Raw genomic sequence first — 23,966 nt, forward strand, 5'->3', positions numbered from 1 at the left:
CTTCTCGGCCCTCAAGACCCTCACGCATTCTTAGGGGGGTTTCTGTATTTCCTTTTACAAATGAAACGATGGTGATAAGATAGTAGGGATTGGGGGAGGACGGGGAAGGGATGGGACCTATTTACATAGGAGATGGAGTGAGTTTGAGGTGAGGAGTTGGGGGATCGGGCAGGGAGGGGGAGCCCTGGCAGAGGCATCATCTTCCTATGACACTGGCAGCCTGAGTCCTGCTGCCACCTCAGGGGGAGGGTCCTGGGGTCTGCTCAGCCCCAAGAGGCCCGAGTCCCAGCAGTCCACACCAGCGCCCTGGGGCTCCTCCTCCCCGCAGGATGTGTTAAGTGGGGTGAGGCTCGCGGCTAGGGCCCTGTTCGCGACCCGAGTCCCGGTCCTTGTTCTCCGAGCAGGAAGCGGAGGAGCCAGAGCCGTGGCTGCGCCCTGACTGCCGGTAGGCGGTACTCAGCTCCTGCAGCCGCTCTGGCGTCGGCCCCCACTTGGCAAAGCCAGGGTCGTTCTGTAGGAAGAGCACGGCCGTGTTGTGGACAGCCTTGTAGTGCATTTCTTCCCTGTGGACAAAGGAGCAGCTCAGGGTGGGGCTCAGCCTGGCGTGATTGCCGCCCCCCCCATGCCCTCCCCGGGCACCCACTTCTTGCAGACGTGCTGGGAGCCACTGCGGTACTCGTGCTCGAAGGCAGGCAGGACCAGCTGGTGGCGTTTGAAGCGGCTCTGCTCCATGCGGGTGAGCGCCGGCGTCGGGGGTTCTCGCCACTCGGGGATGAACACGATGAAGGACAGGGGCTCTGGTGAGCTCTCGAGCAGTTTCTACGGGAGGGGGCATGGGGTGGACATCAAAGGCTGCCCACCAGGTGGCTGGCAATCCTGCTTGGCACCCCCACCCCCCACCTGCAGCAGCACACCCACCTCAAAGTGAGAGACCATGGCATCCATGAGCTCCTCGCAGAACGGAGGGTTGGCCTCAAAGGAGCCACTCAGCGGGGAGAAATCCAGACAGGGCCTGGGGACAGAGGTGAGCATCCTAAGCACCCCACGTTGTCAAAGGGGTGGGCCCTTGTCGGGCCCTAGGCCAACACGCATCCCTAATTTCATCCTGGGACAAGGTGTGGCCGACTCCATTGAAGGGCTGAGGATGGAGAGGCTCAGGCTTGGCAGCCAGGTCCACCAAGCCACTTAGTGGAAGGGCTGGGGCTCAAACCCAGTTTGGACTCAGTGGTGACCGCGGCACAGGCCCCAGCCAGGAGGTCCCCAGGTGCTGAGCCAGCCCTCTTGTTGTCTCAGGCCTGTCTCCTCTCACCCGTGCTCACTGCCCTCCACCCTCCCGTGTAGTGTGAATTACCACTTCCCGTGCCTCTCCGTGCCTGGACCAACTCACCGAGAAACCCACAGGCTGGGGCAGGGGCTAGCAGAGGCTCCCGCAAGTACAGCGACCAGTCCAAAGTCACACAGCTAGCAAGGGGTGAAGGCAGGGACTACACCCAGTACCGCCCGATTCCAAGACCCTAAAGCATTAGGAGGTAGCCGGCCCAGGTGGCATCTCTGCTCTAGAGGAGCCCCTGCCGGGCCTGCACAGAAGGGCCCCGGCAGCCCCCGGCCCTCACCCACGGGAGCCGAAGTAGCCGTCCGTGTCTGGGAAGGCGGAGCAGTACTGGCGGAAGTAGCAGTTGAGCGGCGAGGCGAAGCACTCAAAGCTGACGCCGAAGAGCCGGTGGAGGGCCTCAAAGACGTGCACGGGCAGCGATCCCTGCAGGCCTGTCCCCTCGTAGAGGCCCACGCCAAACATCATCTGCACAGTGGCCGCCGTCAGCCTCCGGGGCTCAGCCCCCCCGCCACCCTCCAGCGGAGCCCCCCCCCCGCCACTGCCCCAGGCCCGTACCTGGTACCGGCGGAGGAGACACCAGACGCGGGGCAGGAACCTCTCAAAGGCGGCGTCGTCAATGCAGCTGTAGCGGTAAAGCAGCCACTGCGGGGCAGAGAGCGGTCCTCCGACAGTGCTCCCTCCCTCCCTCCCCGCTGGCCGCCTGCTGCGGACACTGGCTCCTTCTGCCTTCTCCCTTCACCCCAGCTCTTACCAGCTTGCTGAAGTAGTTGCGGCTGACCTTGACCATCTCTCCCTTATACCGGATGCAGACCACGTTATTCTCCATATGCATCTCCACGCTGGGCATAGGGGGCGCGGACACGGCCAGCCGCACCGGGTAGCAGTACACCAGGCGGGGCTCCACTCCTGGGGCCTCCACCTCCTCTGTGGGCAGGGAGAGCAGTGAGGGGCCACCCTGCCTCGGCTCGGCTCATTCGCAGTGCTTACTGCGTGCTGGGGCCTCACGCGTGTCCCAGCGACCGGGGGACGTGAGTCTCGTCCCCCAGAGGAGCAGAATGCAGCTCAGACGGTTTCATAACGGCGTTAACAGCGAGGAAGTCAGCAGCGGCAGGAGCTGGTGGCCTGGGTCGACGTGCTCGGTACTGGCACAGGCCCCCAGCTGGTCAGACAGGAGGAGGAGAGCTGCGTAGCTCTCCTAGGGACTGCGGTACCTTACTTAGGGAGCTCTCTGGGCCAAGCGCTCAGAGTTACCCGAGTTCACGTATGAGCTGTGGCCAGGCACTAGAGCGCGGTGTGGGGAGACGGGGGCTTGCAGAGAGCAGGTGCCAACGCAAGTCCACCGGACTGCTGACCCCCGGCCTGTCTGCACCATCTTCTGGCTCTCCCTTTCCCAGCCCTTCTCCAGTTCCTAGAGGAGGGCTGGAACCCCCGAGCCCAAGGACAGCAGGTCCTGCCCCAGACACTGCTGGGGGAAACAGACTTCCCCAAAGCAGCCTGCAGCCTGGAGGCTCAGCCTCGCTTGTCCCCTCCGTCAGGGCCCAGGAAACAGAGTTGATGGCCTCACAGCTGGCTCCCTGCCGTTGGCTTCCTACCTGGGATGTTGTTTTCTTTGAGGATGGCAAGGTGCTTCTCACGGATCCGCTTGACGTACTCCAGGGAGATGTGGTAGATCTTACTACAGATGCCCTCCACGGAGTCCTTGGCGGCGGCGGACACGTGGGGGCCGCACTGCCTTCGCAGGTGCTCCAGGCGGTCCTGGAGGAGACACCCCCGATTAGGGCTCCGGGGCGCCGGTGGGGGAGGGCTGGAGGCGTCCAGCAGTCCTCGTTTTCAAACACGGCTACTTAACTAGCTGTGTCACTTAGACAAGCCCCTTGGCATCTCTGAATCTTACTCCTCAACTGTTAAGGGAACACAAAATACTTACCGGATAAAACAGTTTGAGTATTAAATATGATCATTCCCATTGAGGGCTTGACCCAGCCCCTGGCATACAGCAAGTGTCCAATAAATGCCAGCACCTCTAGTGGGGGTTACACTGTGCCAGATCCCATGATAATTGCTGGGGAAACAGACAAAGCAGGCACAGTCCCCGCTTATAAAGCATTTGCCATCTACCAGGGAGAAGAGACCATTACAAAAAGGGGTCCTTGGTCATTGCAGATTTGAGATCTGAGCTTTTAGCAACTGGCAAGGATTTAACTAGGCATTTGTAATTTTGCTGAATCACACGTGTGAAAGTGATGAGTGAAAATGAGTCACTCTGGCTAGTGAGTACACCTACCTTTGTCACTCTACGTGTCAAGTACAGTTACTATCGTGAAGTGCGAAACCTTGTCTCTTGTGAAAAATGATCCTGAAAAGAAAGCCCATTGCTAGTGCTGGTGGAGAGTTAAAGAAGTGGCGGGTCTGGGCCAGAAAACAGAATCGCTGCGGACACAGTAAAGCAGGGCATTGAATCTGGTGCCAGTTCTTCACTGTGACGAACGCACACACCCAAGAAAAGGCAGTTTGTCCACCTGTGTCCAAAAATCTACTCAAGGGAGATGTTCAACATTCATTAAGTTGAAAAAGCAGCTACTTGTGTGTGGCCGAGCACATGATTCCATTAAAGAACCTTAATGGAGACCATCTTTAGGACAGAGCCAGGAGCCTGGACAAACATCTCTACATGCGGGAGTTTGGGGACTGATGAGCATCAAAGGTCTGCTGAACCGCACAACAGGCTGCTGTGGGGTCCTGCCCGGCCTAGGCAGGCAGCTGGAGGAAGGAGCCACAGAGCCTTGCCACTGGCCTCCTTCCCCGGGGCCACTCACCATGTAGTCCTCCTTGGAGGCTGAGTGGTCCTTCCGCAGCCAGCTGAAGGTGTCCTCCACGTTCCATTTGACCACCTTCCTGCTGTCGGGGGACGCACTCCTGCCAGTTGAGGGCACATAATGGAGCCGGGGGTCGGGCATCTGCTCCACGCTTACTCCTCCCACCCCACCTGCACTGACATTCTTTGGGAGCCGGCCCTCCTCCTGCCACCAAGAGCGATGACCGAGCTCCATGAGATGGGCCAGAGAGCCCAGGACCTCCCCACTCTGGTCACACACCCAGCCTGCTGGGTTATGCCTAGAGCAAACCTGGATTCAATGAGCCGCCTCGCGGCCTCTGCGTATTTAAAGAGCAGACGCTTGGCTTCCTCCCGGAACTTGATTCGGGATAACCTGGGACCAAGAGCAGGCAGAGTGAGAACCTTCTATACAAGATTGGCCACACACACCTACCCGCCCCCCCCCCACCAACCGAGTCGACCCCAGCTGTGGGCCTGTACCTGATGGGAATGTCATTCATGATTTCACGAAACATGGAAGGTGACACGACCGGTTCACAGTTGCTCGGCAACAGGGGGTCAGAGCCTTTATCCACGACCTTGCGCTCCAGCATCCAGCGGTTGAAAGATTCTCGAGGGGGCTCGATGCCTGTGGAACAGATGAGCTGGTGAAGGTCTGGCTCGGTCAGCGGCCTCCACGTGGGCCCAGCACACGGGGGAGGGGGGGGATGCGGGCACCAGAGGGGCAGCAGTAAGGGGCGCTCCGCCTGCAGGCAACATCTCCCCAGGTAGACTCAGAATCACAAGTTTTCTGCAGAGTGTTACAAAACGTTGCTCGGGAAAAGGGGAAAGGAGAAACACTACATTTCAGCGAAGTCAAGCAGGCTTCTTTACTAAATAAAAGCCGCAGCTCACTGAGGACTTCCCATTCCACCTCTCCTCCCGGCAGCAATGCATGAGGTGCAGGTACTTTTGGTTCTATGCCCTCTCACAGAGCCACGAAAAGGCTTCGCACGTACCTGACAGACAGTAAGCATTCTGGAAGTGTTAATGATGGCGTCTGCGGTTACTGATGCCAGTCTTTCTGTAAGCAGTTAGCGGAGCTGCGGCTCCAGCAGGCCTGTCCCCTCCACAGCCTGCACTCTCAAGCGCTAGGCTCCACTGCGCCATTCCCAAGCCCAGCGGGTCAAGCCCGGCTCTTGGCTAAGGGTGGGCGGAAGCAAGGGTCCTGAGGCCCAGGAGGCAGTTACCCTCTCGCTGCTGGCACAGCTCCCGGTAGTGCTGCCGAAGCTTGAGGATGAGCTGGGAGCGAAGCAGCTCCACCTCGGGGTGTGGGGGCAGCACCTCTGAAGGCCCTCGGTGCTTGATGACAGCGTTGGTCTGGATGTCCAGATCCCAGTACACCCTTGGGGCACAGAAAGGAGCAAAGAGGAAAGTAGAGGCAAGGGAGGAGGGGTGCCCTGCCACCACACCCCATGGTCCCAGGCACGCATGGACGATGGATGCCCCCAAACCAATCAGCAGGGACTCACTCGGTGGGTCGGAGGAAAGCTGCCTGCTGTTTATCTTCGGGGGATGTCCCCCACATCTTCAGCGTTGGGGTTCCTGGGATACTGGGGGAGCTAGGCACCGATGGGCCTGTGGGTGTCACGGGGATTTCAATCTAGAGCAAAAAAGTAGAAGGCACCAGGGTCAGGAGAGCTGGCCTGCGGCTACTGCACCGGCGCAGCTCGCGAGCTGTGCCCCAGGCCCCCTCCTGACCGACCTGCCACTGCCCAGCCCTCGCAGGGAACCTGCCGGCTGCCCGCTTGGGGCGGCCGCTCACCACCCACGTCCTCACAGCCCGCAGACGCTCACCTTGGGCTTCTTCACACCATTGCCGCTTGGCTGCTCTTCCGAGAGCTGCCGCTTTCGGGGCTTGTTCTCAGCCGGGGGGGTTTCCACCAAGCTTGAGTCTTGGGGCAGTGGGGTCGCATTCAGCCCCAAAGGGTCCGACTGGTGGAGGGAGACCAGCAGAGTTGCAGTGGGGGCCAGTGCCTTAGGAGTCCCAGTATTACAGAATCCTGATGCCCTCCTGCCCCCTGCTCCTACTGCTCCGAGAAGAGCAAAGGGGGCTGAGATGCAGAAAGAACACTGGGCTCCACCCCTGCCTGCCTCTTCAAACTGTGTGACCTTGGGAGAGTTACGTCCCTTCCTAATTCCCTCACCTTCAAAATGGCCATGCTAAACAGGCCCAACCTCCTGTTGGGAAGATGATTCAATGAGTCCATGAATATGACCAGTTTAATAGGACATCTGGCAGGAGAAGAACCCTCTGTACATGTTAATTTCTCCTCCTTAAACACGAGAATGAGAGGAATAAAGGGAAAAACTCAAGAAATGCTCTTTTTTTTTTTTTAAAGAGCAAGACCCCATGGATGAAATTCCTTTGGTGATCCCGCGAGTGAGTGATGGTAGGCAGGGCAGCCCTGAAATCACATCAGGTTCGAGTCCAGCTCTGCCTCTTACTGGCTCGAGGTCTTGGGCCAGTCATTTCCCATCTCTGACCCTCAGTGTTTTCATCTGCTAAATGGGGCTGCCAACTGGCTTGATTATGCCCAGTAAGGAAAGTCTGCCCCACCTGATAGGGATCCAAAAGCACACGTTCCTGCCAGACGGCCCCCTCACATGGACACTGCCATTCCTAGAACGTGCTTCTCCCCTCTGACAACTTTCACTTCACTAACTTTGTCACCTTAAGTGCTAATTCAAGGAGAAGCATTCCCTGTCCCCTCCCCACCCCGTGACTTCATGCACATGCCACACTTCGATCCTACTGGCTCCTCAGTAGACTGTGGGCCCCGAGAGTGCAAGGGCAGGACCAGGTCCGTCTTGCTTATAACTGCATCACAGGCACAGTGCCCAACATGGAGTTCAAGTTCAGCATCACACACGTTACAATCATCTCTTTACATGTCAATCTCCCCTATAGGAGTGTAGGTTCCATGAGGGCAGGGAGTGTGTCTGTGTGTCATTGTATCCCCAGGTCCCAAGATGGGGCTAGGCACATAATAGCTGCTCAAGATAGATTTGGGGAAGGCCCAGATGCTAGAAGCTGCCCGGGAGCCCTGCCCTGGGCTGGCACTCACGATCACGTCATGCTGGCCCAGCACAGGCATCTCCCACAGGGACTGGTTGGTGAATCGGTTGAAGTAGTAGGGACGGTTCTCCCTCCGGCTCCAGCACTTCTCCCAACCCGCATGCACCAGCTCCTCTGCAAACAAGCATGGAGCCCAGCCAGGGTCAGGGCTGCTCCTGAGGCATCCTTCCTACCCCGCCACCCTACCCTGCCCCTCGCCAATACCTGGGAGGTCCTGCACCAGGCGGATGGGCTTTGGAGAACAGGGCTGGCTCTGATTGGAGGTGCCTGGGGAGTGACTCAGCAGGGACGCTTCCTCCCGGGGGCTGCCGTGATTCTCATTGGCCATCTCAGCACCCACACCGGACCTGCCACACAGAGGACCGAAGGGTGTCAGGCCAGCAGGGCATGGAGGTCAGCTCCACCCCTCACCCACCAATTACAATCTACTGAGGGCTCCACTGACCACTTGCAGACATGAAGAAATCAATCCAGTCCGGTCCCTGGAGGGCCAGTGTGGTACCAAAGGAGCCCTGGGATCTAAGTCCCAGTTCCCTCAACTGCAAAATGTTGCTCCTTCTGCCTGACATACTCTCCCCAATTCTCCACCTGGCTTGTCACGATGTTCACATGCTCCAGGAAGCGTTCCTGGACTCTCCACCCAACCCCCCTCCGTGGGGCCATGAACACTTTCACTGTGGCACTCAGTCCTATCAGCTGGGTTTGTCTACCCATCAGACGGTCAGAACTCCCAGGGCTAGGAACTGGGTCCAGTTCATCTCTCCAGTGCTCAGCAGGGTACCTGGACCCAATAGGAACTCTATTCATTCTGCAAATATTTAGAAAGCACAGAGTGGCACAGAACACAGAATAGGGTCTGCCCTTGAGAAGCGATTCCCACAAAAAAGAACAGGAGGACCTCTTTCCTGTTCCTACCCAATAAAATCTAACTGGAACAGAGTGCAGCCCAGAGGGGACATGGCATCTAAGTGGCTGCCTCATTCTGTGCTTCAGGGCAGGAAACAATCTGTTGCTAAAGAAACCAGTGGGACTGAGAAGAAATATCTAATTCAGTCCTCCCTAATCCCCAGGTGAAATGTACTTTAAATACCAGGAAGCAGGTCAGCTCCTTCAGATTTGTATTCTCCACGACCCCCACCCAAAGCACATCCAGCACAAGCCTCAATGGCCAGTGATTCCTGACCTGGCTGTTAAGACTCCTAGGGGCCCAACCGAGATTGGACTGGTGATCCCAAAGTTGTTCTCAAGATGTCACAGCACCCAAAGAAATCAAACATTTACCCACAAAAAGAGCACAAAGGCATGTTGAAACATCAGTTATCTTTGCTTGCTGAAATTTTATCAACTCGTTGTGGTCACACTGATTATCTCATGATGATCAGAAGCTCTGATTGGCTGTTGACAACATCATAGGAATCACTGGGACATTAATTTTATTTGTACAGTCATAGATATCTTCGTTAATTTGGAAAGGGAAAAGTGAGCGATTATTTCGTCGGTACAGTTTGGCAGTAAAAATGCACAGAGCAAGAGGGCATACATACAACCAAAGGGGGCCGTGATAACAGAAAGATTCGGAACCACTAACCGAGGGGAGAAAAGGCTTGATTCTCTGGGGAGGAGGGATTCCCGGTGCCTTGGGGCTGAGCCCATATGTCTTAAGCCTGCAAAAGGTCCCTCTTTTTCTCACCCTCTGGGGTCTGCAATGCTAGCATGAGAGGGTTTTCTTCTCCGACCGGATGGACCCCCACGTCACAGGGTCCCAGAGGCAGGGGGGAGGCCTGCAGGAAGGCTCAGCACAGGTGGGTGGGCTGGTCAGCAGTGGAGTGGACGGGGGCCCAGGGAATTCCTTGCATCAGCAACTGCAGAGCAAAGAGAAGAGAGAGTCATAGACCTGTGAAATGCTGCAGCACATGCACAACAGCAAGAGGGGCAACGACACAGAGCAAGTTGGGAGCCCCCAGGACAGGGCAGGGGACACTGTGGGAGATCTGGGGATTTATGGGACGAAAATGATACCTCCCAAACTTTGCAAACCGAAAGGTTCACCTTCACGGACTTGCAGCCTGCAGTCACACAGGCCCCGTGTTGAGGAGGGCCCTAACTGCTTTCATGCTCTATGGTTGTGGTCTTGAAGTTTTCAATACACTTTTAATAAGCGGGCCCATGTTTTCGTTTTGCACACTGGACCCCACAAATTGTGTAGCTGCTCCTATCAACCAAAATATCCCTAAGCCAAGAGAAAAGTGAACATACCATTTGGCCCTTGAACAACACAGGTCTGAGCCGTGTGGGTCCACTTACACAGTTTTCCCAATACAGTGTGCTACTATAAATGTATTTACACTTCCTTATGACTTCCTTAGTAACAGGTGCTCTTCCTTAGCTGACTTTATTGTAAGAATACACCGTATAATACACATGATATACAAAACACGTGTTCATCCACTACCTATGTTACCACTAAGGCTTCCGGTCAACAGGAGGCTATTAGTAAAGCTGTGGGGAGTCGAAAGTTCTACTGGGATTTCCAACAGTGCCGGGATCGGTGCCCCTAACCCCTATGTTATTCATGGGTCAACTGTACGTATCAGATCCTGGGGGCATGCTCCCAAGCCACCCACAGTGAGTGAAAAACACACTTCTTTGAATCGATCTTTTAAAACCACAATAATCATACATGCAAATGCATTATGTAACACAGCATGTTCATCTTTATTGACAGTTTCCCCAACAAATATCGTGTGACACTGATACAGTAACTGAACTACGCAGAGACAGCAAGAACAGCACAGCTGAGAGGCCAAATGGGGACACTGCGGTGTTTTCAAAGCCAACTGTGCACCTCGAGGGCTTGTAAAGCAATTCAGATTCCTGTCCCTTACTTCACGTCCTAGGAGTCAGGAATGGGGAAGGGAGATTCATCTCACAAGAATTTGTATTTTTTAAACACACCCCAAAAGGGAGGCCTGGGAAACGGGATGACAAATTTTACACCGCTTCAAACCTTTACCAATTTTTTACGATTAAAAAACTTTTCTTAATTTCCCAGGTGATTTGGAAGCAGCAGGTCGGCGGCCAAAGAACCGGCTCTGGGTTTGGGCAGACCCGGGGTCCAGGTCCTTCTGCCGCTTTCCGACTTACAAACAGGAATCATTCGACCTCTGTGGTCTTTATACGTAGAGTCTAGCGTATTGTACACTTTAAGTAAGAAGTAGCTCTATTATTAAGGTAATGCTTTATTTATCCAAAGGCTTCCCAGCCCCCGCGCATACCGCAGTCTGACAGCGCCGACCAGCTTAATAACTGTATCTGCGCAACCGGAGGAACCCACCAGAAGGAAAAGAACCTGGTTACGTGATTGGAGAAAGATGAGGCGGGACCATCTCAGTAACGCACCAATCAGAACCCTCTGAATCAGGAGGGCGGAGTCAAAGGACTGGCAAAATGCGCAGGCGCGGGGGCCTCTCAAGGAGGGGGCTCCCCCCAACCCCAGCGTGCGCACACCTTCCCCTCCCCCCAAACCCAGCGGGGGCGGGCTGTTTGGCGCGCGCGCGCCGGCCCATCTCTCGGGCTCCGCCCCCCGCCCCACCGCGCGCTCCCGCCCCCGGGCTGAGGCGACTCAGAGTCGGAGCCCGACACAAAGGCGGTGGCGGCGGCAGCAGCGGAAGGGCCCTAGAGGCCGCTCCGCCCGCGCTCTCCGGGCCCAGCTCCCTCACCCAAGCTACCGGCCCGGCCGCCCACCCGCGGGCCTAAGATGGCGGCGGCGGCAGAGACAGGGCAAGCGGTGGCCCCGAGCGGAAAGCGCCAGAGGGGCCACCGCTGCCCGGCTTCGGATTCTCGGACCCCGGAGCGGCTCGCGGCGGGACCATGGCTTCCTGGGGCTCTTACCTGCCCGGAGCGGACTCGAGGGGACGCGGCTACACGTTCTGCTCGACCTCCCGTTTTGCCGCCTCCGCCTCGCCCTCCCCAGCGCCGCTGCCGCCATCTTGTGTCCCGGGCCGGGACTCCGCGCTGCGCATGCGCTGGTACCGCCTCTGAGGGACCTCGCCGCTGCCGCGCCGCCATCTTGAGTGTGGCAGGACCGGCCGACTCCACAGACCCGGCTTGCTTTCGGGCCCCCTCCCCTTCCCCCTGTTCTTCCCTGTTGTTCCATGCGGGTCTCAGGAGGGCTCGGCAGCTTTGCGGTTTGTGGGTGTAGACTGAGGAAGGAACGAGCTCACAGGCACGTTCCCTGCCTCAGTTTCCCTCCGCGAGCACACCCGCCAGGGCTGGAGGACTTGGGTGGGAGGTGCACCGCCTGGGCCGGACTGAGAGTGCGCACCGGGGGGCGCGGGGCGGGCTGGGAACCTGCGGGCGCTCGGCAAAGACGCCGAGCCGGGGGCGGAGTTGTGACGCTGCTCTGGGCGTAGCAGGGACCTGGGTCCTAGCTCCGGCGGGGCTCTGCCACTTAAACGTCCAGTGGCTTTCCCTCTCTGGGCCGCTGTCAAGAATGGTTTCCAGCCATTTTCCGTGTCCAAGATGCAAGCAAATCGAACCTTCTTCCACTGTGAGGCTACATAAGTTACAAGTGTTCTTGAGTAGAAGAAACTCAAAACAGCCGTGGGAGACATAATGAAGGGCTTTGGCAAATTTAGGAAATTATTAACTAAACGCATCAGAGAGGCTCAACACTGACATACCTATGGCTACTAGTTGCGGTGCTAAGCCGCACTGAGAGCTCAGACCGGCCACCAAAGTTAGGCCAGCAGGAGATGCAGTTGCTAGGTACCCCACGCCCGGCTCCCTGCGGGATTCTTGGGTAGGGGCGGGCCGACTCGCTAGCTCCACCTCTCTCGGGCCGCCTTAGTAAACTGACCTCTCAACCGTAGAATTTTCAGAGGAATACGAGGTTGCCACCTGCTGTTGGCCTGGCGCTTCCCAAGCGGAGCCAGAGGCTGCAGGTACCCCAGCTGGGCAGCAGCCTCTGCCGTACGCGGTGCCTGGCCAACGTGCAGCCAGGTGGGGTTGGAGTGTCCACAAAACCGGAGGCAATGGTATGAACTAGGGTATTCATCAGTCCGGCTAGGTTTAGAGCCCTGCTCCTCCATCCTAGATGTGTGGCCTTGAGGGAGTTGTTGGACCTCTTGAAGCTTTAGTTTCTTCTAATGAAAGATAAGTCCGCCTGCCTCATAAAGGTTTGGTGAGAATTAACTGGGATGATGCCTGTAAAGTACTCAGCACATGTGGTACCTGGCATTTAATAAACGTTAGCTCTTATCGCCTCACAGGGTTATGAGGATTGCTCCAAGTAGGTTTGAGCCCTCCAAAAATAAACCTGCCCCATATAGGCACCATAGGTGAAGCCAATCCTGCCCTCACAGAGCATCCAGTTCGCTCGGGAAGCTTAATAGGAAATCAGATGCCTGGTCCCCACCTCAGACCTACATAGGGGACCACATGTTCTGCTCTCCCTGGGACAGTCTTGATTTACGGCTGCTGTCCTGGCATAATTATTAATACTGTCTTCTTTCTCAGAAGTGCCCTGGTTTGGACGATAAATTATACGGTCACTCTAGACTTACAGATTGCCCAGTTTTGCAAGCTCCGCAGCTAGTTCTTATTAAAACTGGAGTGTAAAAACCATATAGTCATTGCTGTCTGTTCTTGCTTTTATGCTTTCAAAGTATCATTTCATTTGCTGCTCAGAGTCTCACATCCCAAAGGCCTATTCCTATTTTACCATATAATCCTCTCCAAGAACTCTGAGAGTAGAAATGATTATCTCAAGTCTACCCATGGGCAAACCGAGGCTGCGGGGAAGGGTCAGGGGTCAAGTAATTGTACGAAGTAATATGAAGTATTAGAACTGGGGTCTTGAGGCCAGGGTTCCCAGCATCAAAACCCAAAGCCAATTCCATGAAACCACACTGCTTCCCTCTCTTGTGGAGTAGGGAATCTGGACTTTAGGGAAGTGACTTGCCTGAACTCACACCGCGGTCCCGGACAGCTCCACTTCAGACTCACAGTGTCAAATGAACACTGCTCTTCGCCTTCATCTGCCTCCCCAGACTGGTTCCTTCCAATTCCTATCTCCCTTCTCCTTGCTTTCCACATACAGTCAAAACCAGCCTCTTCTTTCCATCCCCTTTCCTACTACCATAGAGCAAGACCCATTATTTTTGAAACCTTCTTGTTAAGAATAGCACACATACAGGGGCGCCTGGCTGGCTCAGTTGTTAAGTGTCTGCCTTAGGCTTAGGTCATGATCCCAGGGTCCTGGGATCGATCCCCGCATCGGGCTCCCTGCTTGGTGGGAAGCCTGTTTCTCCCTCTCCCACTCCCCCTGTTTGTGTTCCCCCTCTTACTGTGTCTCTCTCTGCCAGATAAATAAAATCTTAAAAAGAAAAAAAAAAAAAAAAGAATAGCACACATACAGAAAAGTGCACAAAACGGAAATGTAAACCTTCATGATCTGTCACAGAGCGAATACCCAGGTGAACATCACTCAGGTCAAGGTATCATCAAGCACAGCGTAATCACCACTAATTTTGTGATAATCACTTCTTTGCTTGTATAGTTTTAACCACCTAAGTGTGTATCCCTAATCACTATAGTTTCATTTTGCCTGTTCCTTGAACTGTATACAAATGGAATTATACAGTCCTATGTTGTGTTGGCCTTCTTTTGCTCCACATTGCACTTGCAAAACCCATTTATGTTGTTGCATGTAGCTAGAGTTCATTTTCATTGCTGTATTCTGTCTTCCAATGCATATTTATCTATTCACCTGTTGGGAGATATTTGAAGCCCCCCACCCCATACGTCCTTTCTGAATTATTATAAATAATAGTAATTAATAACAAAATAATTATATTTAAATAAATAATGAGTTAGTCCATTGATTAATTATGTAAATATTTGAATGAATGAATGAGTGAATAATAAGACCAGTCTCCAAACTGCTCTTCCTGTCCTCCAGCCTTGCTTCTCTCCTAGTCCATAATCTCCCCTGCAGTCACAGAGATCTCTTTAAATCTGGTCATATGGCAAATCTGATCAAGTCACCCTGGGCTTAAAACCCTTGACTATCTCCCCACTGACTGCAGGATGAAGTCCCAAACCCTTAACTTGGTTTACAAGGTCATAATTATAATGAGAGCTACCATGGCAGAGCATTTAGTATGGTTGTGCCGAGCACTTGATATACATTCATGTTGGGGCGCCTGGGTGGCTCAGTCGGTTAAGCGGCTGCCTTTGGCTCAGGTCCATGATCCCAGAGTTCTGGGATCGAGCCCCGCATTGGGGTCCTTGCTCAGCGGGCAGCCTGCTTCTCCCTCTGCCTCTGCCTGCCGCTCCCCCTGCTTGTGCTCTCTCTCTCACTATCTCTCTCTCTGTGTCAAATAAAAATAAATGAAATCTTAAAAAAAAAAAAAAGATATACATTCATGTTATTCATGATCCAGACCTTCAAACCACCTCTCCTTCATCAGACTGCAGCCATCTTGAACTACGGGTAATTTCCCCAGAGGTGCCAGGTTCTCTCTGACCTTGGGCCTTTGCATATGCTGTTTGCTCTCACTCTTCCTCCCCAATTGGACTCATTCAGCTCTCAAGCCTTACTTGAAAATTTCATTTATTTTTTACTGGGGGGGGGGGGGGGTGAGGGGAGGGGCAGAAAGAGAAGGAGAGAGAATCTCAAGCAGACTCCCTGCTGAGCACAGAGCCCAATGTGAGGCTCGGTCTCACAACCGTGAGACCATGACCCGAGCTGAAACCAAGAGTCAGATGCTTAACCGACTGAGCCACCCCGGTGCCCTCTTCAAGTCTTACTTTAGATGTCACCTCCCCCAGGCAGCCTTCCCAGAACTCACCTTCACCCAGGCTAGGGCAGGCCCCCTCTTCTGTATTCCTATAGCAGCCTGTGCTCAGTGGACTGCTCAAGGGCGGGGCTGGGGCTTGTTCACATCTGTAGCGCCCATACCCAGTGCTGTGCCTGGCCCTCTGTAAATATTTGTTGACCATGGACAGCCCACACTGGGTTGAAGCCTGGGTGACTTTTTCCAGGTATCCCTGTTTCTATTCCAGGCTCTGGTTTCTGTGGTGGGCACACCAAGGCAGCGCCCTTTGAGATGCCAAGAAAACCATGAGCTGCCTGCCGTGGCAGAGTCCCTGCCAGCAGCCTGGGGTCCTCTCTCCCAAGATAGGGATGAGCAGGTCAAGCAAAGATCTTGGGGCTTTCAAGCACTCCAACAACTTTTCTGAAGAAGCCTCATGAGTTGGAAGAGATGGTTGAGATAAGCAGGGCTCCTCCAGCTTTAGCCAATCCTGGTTGGGAGCCTGCTGGCTGAGCCTCTGAGGACCTCAGCCTCAACTCAGGACAAAGCCCAGTCTCCATATTAAAGCAGAAACATAAACATACAGGGGCGCCTGGGTGGCTCAGTCGTTAAGCATCTGCCTTCGGCTCAGGTCATGATCCCAGGGTCCTGGGATCGATCCCCGCATCAGGTTCCCTGCTCGGCGGGAAGCCTGCGTCTCCCTCTCCCACTCCCCCTGCTTGTGTTCCTGCTCTCGCTATCTCTCTCTCTGTCAAATAAATAAATAAATAAAATCTAAAAAAAAAGAAACATAAACATACAGGCTCAGGCTGCCACATACCTTCACCCACTTGATCTTTGCCCTTACAGCAGGAAGCTGCTGAGAGGGAACCACACATCTCAACCCCTGAGGTCCTGGCAGTCAGGGAAGGGAGGCTCCAGCATGATCCTGATCCAGGCTGCCCCCACCCAGGTCTGGCCAAAGCTGCCCACAGACTCTGTTCTGCAGTTTAAATAAGACTAAGGCAGTTTCTGAGGCCAGTGGGCCTGGCCCCAGGGAAGCTGCGGAAGAAAGTCTTCCACCCCAAACTGTGGCTTCCACTGGGAGTGGCTCTCTGACCATTCTGGGGCCAGATGAGAGAAGCCATTTAGGCCAAGAATAGACGAGGGGAGTGGGGCGTTTCCTCTGGTCTTCCTGGTCCTGTAAGTGTCTGATGTGGTGTCATACTCCCCTCCATTTCTTCCTTGGGCTGGGCACGGTATGTGGTGGGGCCTGCCCCAGAACCTTGAGAACCAGAGAGAAATAAGACAGACTCTTTGTCCTCAGGCTGCTCACAGAGGAGGCAGACACATCAATAAACCCTTTGCTCCAGGGAGCTAAGGATTCTGCTGGGCTGACGGGGGGGTCGGGGGGACTGCAAAAGAGAAGGCTTCAGAAGAGATGGCAATGAGCTGACTCTTGCTGGAAGGGTAGGACTTTCCAGGTGGGCAAGGATACAGCCTGTGCCAAGGCCTGGAGGGGTGGAAAGGGGTGGCGTGGTGGGGGAACTCATCAGGCAACAGGGAAGGTGCAGGTCGAGCCAGGGTCCTGGACCCCAAATTCAGTCCCTGTTCTGGGTGAGCACCCAGCATCTCCAGGTGGTGTCTGGGTCATCTCAGGATGGGTCAGGGGGCACCTTCACCCTCCCCACCCATTCCTTCTGATGCCCGTTCTTACTACTTTGGGCAAAGTGGCCACGAACCAGGATGTTTACACTCCTTTGAGCTGAGTCTGCAGAATGAAACCCCAGACTTCCCCAAAAAAGAAGCCAGGGTGACAGCTGGCAGCTTTGCGAATATCTGAGATCAGAGGGAAACTTGACCTAAAGAGGGGGAAGAGGGAGGACACCAACTGAACCTGGGTCCCAGCTGACGGGTTCCTAGGACACTCGGCTTCTAACCCAGAGATCTCACCCTGGCGGGAAAAACCTGGGGTATAATTTATATATGCCGCGAGATTCACCTCTTTCAAATGTACAATTCGATGACTTTGAGTAAATGTACACAGCTGTGCAGCCATCACAACTCAGTGTTAGAACACTTCCATCACCCCAGAAAAGAGTTCTTGTCGCTGTTTGCCGTCACCCCCTCTTCCCACGTCCCAGACCCAGGTCACCACGACTCTGTTTTCTATCTATAAAGAGTTGCCTTTTCTGGACCTTTCACATAAATGGAATCATACAGAATGCAGTCTTTGCCTCGGTCCCTTCACTTTGCATCATGTTTTTGAGATTCAGCCATGTCCCGGCACTGATCAGTAGTTCATTCTTTTCTCCTGTTGAATAATCCTCCACCGCACACATACACCACGTTCTGTTTATCTGTTTACCAGCTGCTGGGCATTTGGATTGTTTCCACTTTTTGGCTGTTGGGAATGGTGTTGCCACGAACATCCGTGTGCAAGTGTTTGTGTGAACATTGGTTTTCCCAGTTGTGGCGTGGACACCCAGAAGTGGAATCACTGTGTATGTAGTAAGTGTGTGTTTAGCTTTATAAGAAACTGACAAAGCACTGCGCTCTGTTACATCCCCAGCAGCAGCCTGTGAAGGTTCTCATTTCTCCACCTCCTTGCCAATGCTTGTAACTATCAGCCTTTTTCATTATATCCTGTTGAGGAACTTTTTAAAAAACACCCACTGATGCCTGGCCTTCAGCCCAAACCAATTAAATCAGAGTTTTGCAGGGTGCCTGACCGGCTCAGTCTATAGAATGTGTGACTCTGGATCTCAGGGTCATGACTTGAGCCCCACTTTGGGCATGGAGCCTACTTAAAAAAAAAAAAAAAAAATCAGAGGGGCACCTGGGTGGCTCAGTCAGTTAAGCATCCGACTCTTTTTTTTTTTTTAAAGATTTTATTTATTTATTTGACAGAGACAGAGATAGCGAGAGCAGGAACATAAGCAGCGAGAGTGGGAGAAGGAGAAGCAGGCTTCCCCTCGAGGAGGGAGCCTGATATGGGACTCAATCCCAGGACCCTGGGATCATGACCTGAGCCGAAGGCAGACGCCTAACGACTGAGCCACCCAGGCGCCCGAGCGTCCGACTCTTGATCTCAGCTCAGGTCTTGATCTCGGGGTCATGGGTTCAAGCCCCATGTTGGGCAACACACTGGGTGTGGAGCCTACTTAAAAAAAAAAAAAATCAGAGTCTCGGATTTGGGGCCATAGGTATTCAAATCATAACAAAACAAAGCAAAACCTTCCCTACTTTAAAAGCTACTAATGTCCAGGAGGGCTGAAAAACAGTGATCTAACTTTAGGCCTGAAGTTCTGGCCTATGGGGCACTGAGAGGGACCTCAGGCTGGCCAGCAGGCTCTCCCACACCAGGAAAACATAGGCGCTTGGGGGTGGGAGGCAAGGTGCCTCCCAAGAAGGCACATGAAGTCCCAGGGCAGCCCAGCTGGTTGGAAGGTGAGGTAAAAGGGCCTGGGAGTGGCTTGGGTTAGGGAGTCCTGATTTCTGCACAGCCAGCTGAGATCCTGAGGGAGCACCCCCCGTGACTTTAGGGATTGTTCAAGCCTCTGAAAAGATTAGCAAAATATGGCATTCCTGGCTGCAGACCAGCTCCAGATAACCCCAGAAAGATGTAGGGAGAGGGGTGGTGCCAGCAGGAAGCATAAGGAGCTTAGAGGCTCAAGGCGGGGGCGGGGGGGGGGGGGGGGTGTTAGGCCGGCGCTGCTCAGTCCATGATAAAATCTCCTCCTTTTGAAGGGTCTGTAGATGGTAATAACGACCCACTCTCTATGTACTGGACCCTGTGCTGGGCCCTGCAGACACAGCCATGAGTATCAGGCTCCTGCCACCATGGGGTTTAGAGTCTGCTGGAAGAAACGGCCAAAAAAGAATGAAACAGAACAACAGGAGGTGATGGGGAGGGGTCCTCCCAGGGCAGGTGACACTTGAGGAGACACTCAAGTGAATGAAGGAAGCTAACCACTCAAAGTCTGTCTGCAAAGGTGCATCCAGTGGAAGGAAGGGTCAATGGCAAGCTTGAGACGGAGTGAGCTGGTATCCAGGCAGTGTGGAAGATAGAGAGGAAGGTAGGCAGGAGCTAGGGGGCCCGGAGTCCTTCCGGGCTCGTGGCCAGAGTCCAGGTCTTATTTTGTGTGTGATGGGGAGTGAATGGGGTTTTGAATAGGGTAATAAAATACTACCATTTCTACTTTTTCAACATCCCTGTGGTTGGTGCAGGAAGGCTAGATCTTTAGCGGCAATAGTGATGCAGGCAGACGAGACTAGTTGTCCAGGTAAAATAAGAAAATGGCCCAGACTAGTGTTGGTGCAAATGGAGAGGTGTGCATAGAGCGGGGGGAGCACCTTTTGGAGTTCGGAACACCAGGATTTGCTGACATGAGCTTTCAGGAAGTAAGAGACTCAAAGGATTACTCCCCTGCTTCTGGGTGAGCTTGGAGCATCTGGGTGAACATGGGCCCGTGATCTGAGATGAGAAGCCTGGGAGAGCCCCAGAATTTGGTACCAGAGTGGGGACAGTGCTGAAATACGGCACTAGCTGGATGGCAACGGGGAGGGAGGCCGGAGGGCTGTGATGTCCTCACGACTCCCGGCTGTATGTATGTTGAGCTCTAGAGACTGTGGCAGCAGAGCATCTTGGGAAGAGTCAGGACGCTGGAATGTGTTGGCTGTTTCTTGCAACCTTTGCAAAGGCCTGCAAAGAGACAAGCATAGGCTGAAGATGGTGACCAGTCCTCATCATCAGAAGGAGAAGTCACTACTGCTTGCCGACCCCTCCCTTCAGTTACTTGGACATTTCTATTTCTGGCTTAAGAACTCCAAACATCTAGGCAGCACTGTTCAGATCTCCCATCCCTTCCTCAATGCAGTGGGTGGCTGGGAAGCCCATGCTGAGTGCTAATGAAAGAGGGACAGGAGGGTTAGAGAACCATTAAGAAAGAGGCCCCATGAGTCAGAGTCAGCTAGAGGCTGCAAGAGGCATGGAAGCTGGGAGGGAGGGTGAACATGAACAAGAGGAGAGAAGTCAGAGGATGAGTAAGCTGCTCGAGGCCAAGTTGCTGGAGAGGTACCAGGGACAGGGGTGCACAGGACCTGGGAGCCGGGGAGCAACACCCCATGAGAAACGTTGGAGTGCTTGACTTTGAAACCTGGACGATCCTTTGGGCCAGGTGGCCGGCTCCATCCACAGAAAAAAGAACTGGTCTTCAAGGAGAAAATGGGAAAGAAAAGGAAAAACCAAAAGGCCAAGTGTCCAAGCTTTAGAAGCCACAGAAAGGCAGTCAGCAGCTCTGTCCTGGCTGAACTCAGAAAGCCCCAGTCCTGTGTTCCTCTTATCTCCATTTGGTAAATGTCTGGCCCCCACCACGCGCCGTCATTCTGCTTGTTTGGGGAGATGTAATCAGAGTCTCCTGGTCGAACATCTGCCCCCTACACATACCTCTTCCCTCATTCCAACCCCGCCCCCTGTCGCACATTCCCAGGCACACCCACAGACCAACACAGGCCTGTCCATACGCTGCAGGGAGAGGGAGGGGATTCACTTCCTGGGGGGTAGCTTGGATGCGCTTGGGGGGGCGGGGGCGGGGGCGGGAGAATGGTCAGGAGGGGAGATGGGCTGACGCAGCTTCTCCAAGCCATGCAAGGATCCAAAGAAAACACAGCTGGTGATGGGGGGGTGGGGGGAAGTCAGGCTACACATGTTGACATCTTGGGCAGAAATCCAACTTGGTGTCCTGTGGTGAGTGGAGCCGTGTTTACTTACTTGGACCAGTTACTTCCTGCCGCTGTACCTCAGTCTGCCAGTCTGCAAAACAGGGGCAATGACAGCTATCTCAAGGAATTGCTGTGAGGATTAAACGGGGTCATTTAAAAAGAGACGCAAGCGAGTGGCGTGGTTAAGAGCAAGGGCTCTGGAGCCAGGCTGACTTGAGTTAGTTCCTTAACCTCTCCGGGTCTCTATTTCCTCATCTGTAAAATGGGATGATGATACCTGTCTTACAGGACATTATGAGTTTTAAGTGAGTTAATATCTGGAAAGCACTTTTTGTATGTCAAACAACTAGTTAATACCAATGACCAGAGACATTTATTGAGCCCTTTAGTGTACCAAGTACTAGGTTCAGCACTTTATATACTTTTTTTTTAAGATTTTTTTTTTTTTAATTTGAGAGAGAGAGAGAGCAGAGCCAGGGAGGGGCAGAGAGACAAGCAAACCTCTCGGCCCAGTGGGGAGCCTGACGAGGGGCTTGATCCCAGGACTCTGAGATCATGACCTGAGCCGAAGTCAGATGCTTAACCGACTGAGCCACCCAGGTGCCCCATTTACTTTATTTAAAAAAGATTTATTTATTTATTTTACAGACAGAGTGAGTTGGGGGAGGGGCAGAGGGAGAAAGAGAGAATCCTTCCCACTGAGCGAGGAGCCAGATGTAGGGCTCGATCCCAGGACCCCGAGATCATGACCTGAGCTGAAATCAAGAGTCAGCCGCTTAACCGACTGAGCCACCCAGGTGCCCCAGCACTTTATATACTTTATTTAAAATCTCACCACCACCCGGACAGGTTATCAGGTACTAGATCATCCCCAACTTACAGATGTGGAAACTGAGGCTCTTAAAGAGACTTAATTTTTAATTTACTCTAGAACAGGGGTTTGCAAACTACAGCCCATGGGCCGAATCCAGCGAGGGGTCTGTTCATGTAAGTCTAGTTTATAGCTGCAATGGCAGAGTTTGAACAGCTGTGACAGAGACCACAGAGCCAGCAAAGCCTAAAATATGTACTATCTTATCTGACCTTTTACAGGAACAGCTTTCTGACCTCTGCTCTAGAAAATGACAGAAGCAGGATTTGAACCAGGTCTGTCTGATTCCAAAGCGCTTAATTAATGCTTTGCTCTCCTCGTGGTTTAACAATATCGCTGTGCTGGGTGCACAGTAGAGGCTAGAAAAGCATTTCTTTCCTGTCCCTTTGAGTGCTGGGAAGTCCCTCCTTCCCTCTTCAAAGAGAGGAGTGAAAGTGGAAAGGGATTTGGGCCTTCTGATCTCTTCATCCCTCAAGTCAAGTGTTGAGGAATTGGGGAGGTTGCCAAAGACCTTCCTGGGCTGCCCATCTGCCAATATCACTGAAGTGTGCGCGTTGGGGGCACAAACTTTGGGAGAAAGGGGAAACCCGTGTGATGGAGGGGGTCAGGCTGACAGGGCAAGTCCCTGGATTCAAAGCCAGTGAGTACAGGTTGTCCCCCAGCCCAGGGCTGTGTTTAGAGTCAGTCGGGCTGAGACAAACGAGGCGCAGGAGTTGCTAAAGAATCCAGGGTGCATAGGTATCACCTGCCCCCCAAACACATCTGAGGGCTCCAAACCAGTTTAGTGACTCAGCAAATAGGCAGGACCTCCTCAGTGCAGGCACTGTTCTAGGTACTGGGAATAAGTAGGGAACCAGATCCCAGCTCTCACGGAGACAGACCATGTCTCCATTAACTAATAGTTTGCCAAACCAATATTAAATAGTCACAAGGTCTATAAAGCAAATAAACCAGGCTGATGGGATTGAGAGTAACTGCTAGGTAGGCAGGGAAGTCTTCTCTGAGGAAGTGCCATTGAAGCCGAGAGCAGCATGACGAGGAGCTAGCTGTGGGAAGATCAGGTGGAAAAGCATTCCAAGCCGAGGGAACAGCAAGGGCAAAAGCCAGTGTAGCCAGAGCAAAGGAAGGTGACAGAGGGTGGGTGACAAGACAGGGGTGCACGTGTCACGTGCCTGGAAGTCAGGGCACGGAGGCAGGAGTTTATTCTGAGTGTCATCGAAAGTCACTAGATGCTGGCAAAGGATGCTGATGACTGTAGCTGACGTTTTTTGAGCCCTTACTACGTGCCAGGTGCTCATCAAGTCCTTTAAATGCATTAACGCTTTTAATCCTCACGAGCAATCCAGATGTGGAAACAGGCCCAGAGAGGTTAGACCACTGGCCCAAGATCACGTAGCTACATTTAAAGCTCACTGGGGCTGCTGTGGGGACAGTGACATGCAGGAGACAAGAATCTCCCACAGGAGATCCCAGTGATACAAAGACTGAGCTTGCATTTCAGTAAGAAAGTGAGAAGAGGGGGTGCCTGGGGGGCTCAGTCATTAAGCATCTGCCTTCTGCTCAGGTCATGATCCCAGGGTCCTGGGATCGAGCCCCGCATCAGGCTCCCTGCTCCACTCCCTCTCCCATTCCCCCTGCTTGTGTTCCCTCTCTCGCTGTCTCTCTCTCTCAGTCAAATAAATAAATAAAATATTAAAAAAAAAAAAAAAGAAAGAAAGTGAGAGGAGTGGCGCCTGGGGGGCTCAGTCGGTTAAGCATCTGCCTTCGGCTCAGGTCATGATCCCAGCGTCCTGGGATGGAGCCCCATGAGCCCCACATTGGGCTCCCTGCTCAGCTGGGAGCCTACTTCTCCCTCTCCCTCTGCCTGCCGCTCCCTCTGCTTGTGCTCTCTCTCTGTCAGATAAATAAATAAAATCTAAAAAAAAAAAAAAAAAAAAAAAGGAAAGTGAGAAGAAAGAAAACTAACATCTGCCAGGTTTTCTGCTTGAGCCAGGCTCCAGGAAGAATGAAGGCTACTAGAGTTCAAAGCACGAAGGCACTTCCTCCTCTGGATATCCTTAGCTCTTTCTTCCTTCCTCTCCTACACCCTTTCTGTCTCATGTGCTTGTGGTGTGTGCCCCTAATCTTAATAGCCAGCATTTATTTGGCACTGATGGTATGCCAAGTACTGTGTTCAGCACATGCACTAGGCACTTTTAATTTATTCTTGCAACAACAACCTTATTGTTTCTGTTTTAGGAAGAGGAAACTAAGTAAGGGGTCCAAGAATTGGACAAATTCCTAGGATG

At 53.5% G+C, this 23,966-nt stretch overlaps 1 protein-coding gene across 1 annotated transcript; it reads right to left on the reverse strand.

Moving 5' to 3' along the window:
- Positions 1–34: 34 nt before the first annotated feature.
- Positions 35–11,658, reverse strand: PCIF1 (PDX1 C-terminal inhibiting factor 1). Its single transcript, XM_032419606.1, has 17 exons — positions 11,179–11,658; positions 8,978–9,149; positions 7,492–7,634; positions 7,277–7,401; positions 6,006–6,143; positions 5,681–5,811; positions 5,399–5,553; positions 4,650–4,797; positions 4,459–4,542; positions 4,150–4,249; positions 2,926–3,088; positions 2,085–2,257; positions 1,889–1,975; positions 1,614–1,798; positions 919–1,012; positions 644–819; positions 35–563 (listed from the first exon to the last, which is right to left on the reverse strand). Exons 3-17 carry the CDS (start codon positions 7,613–7,615, stop codon positions 335–337), a joined length of 2,112 nt encoding a protein of 703 aa, XP_032275497.1. The 5' UTR covers positions 7,616–7,634; positions 8,978–9,149; positions 11,179–11,658; the 3' UTR covers positions 35–334.
- Between the last annotated feature and the right edge of the window lie 12,308 nt (positions 11,659–23,966).

Source organism: Phoca vitulina, unplaced genomic scaffold (assembly GCF_004348235.1).
Source record: "Phoca vitulina isolate PV1807 unplaced genomic scaffold, GSC_HSeal_1.0 scaffold22, whole genome shotgun sequence".
NCBI lineage: Eukaryota > Metazoa > Chordata > Mammalia > Carnivora > Phocidae > Phoca > Phoca vitulina.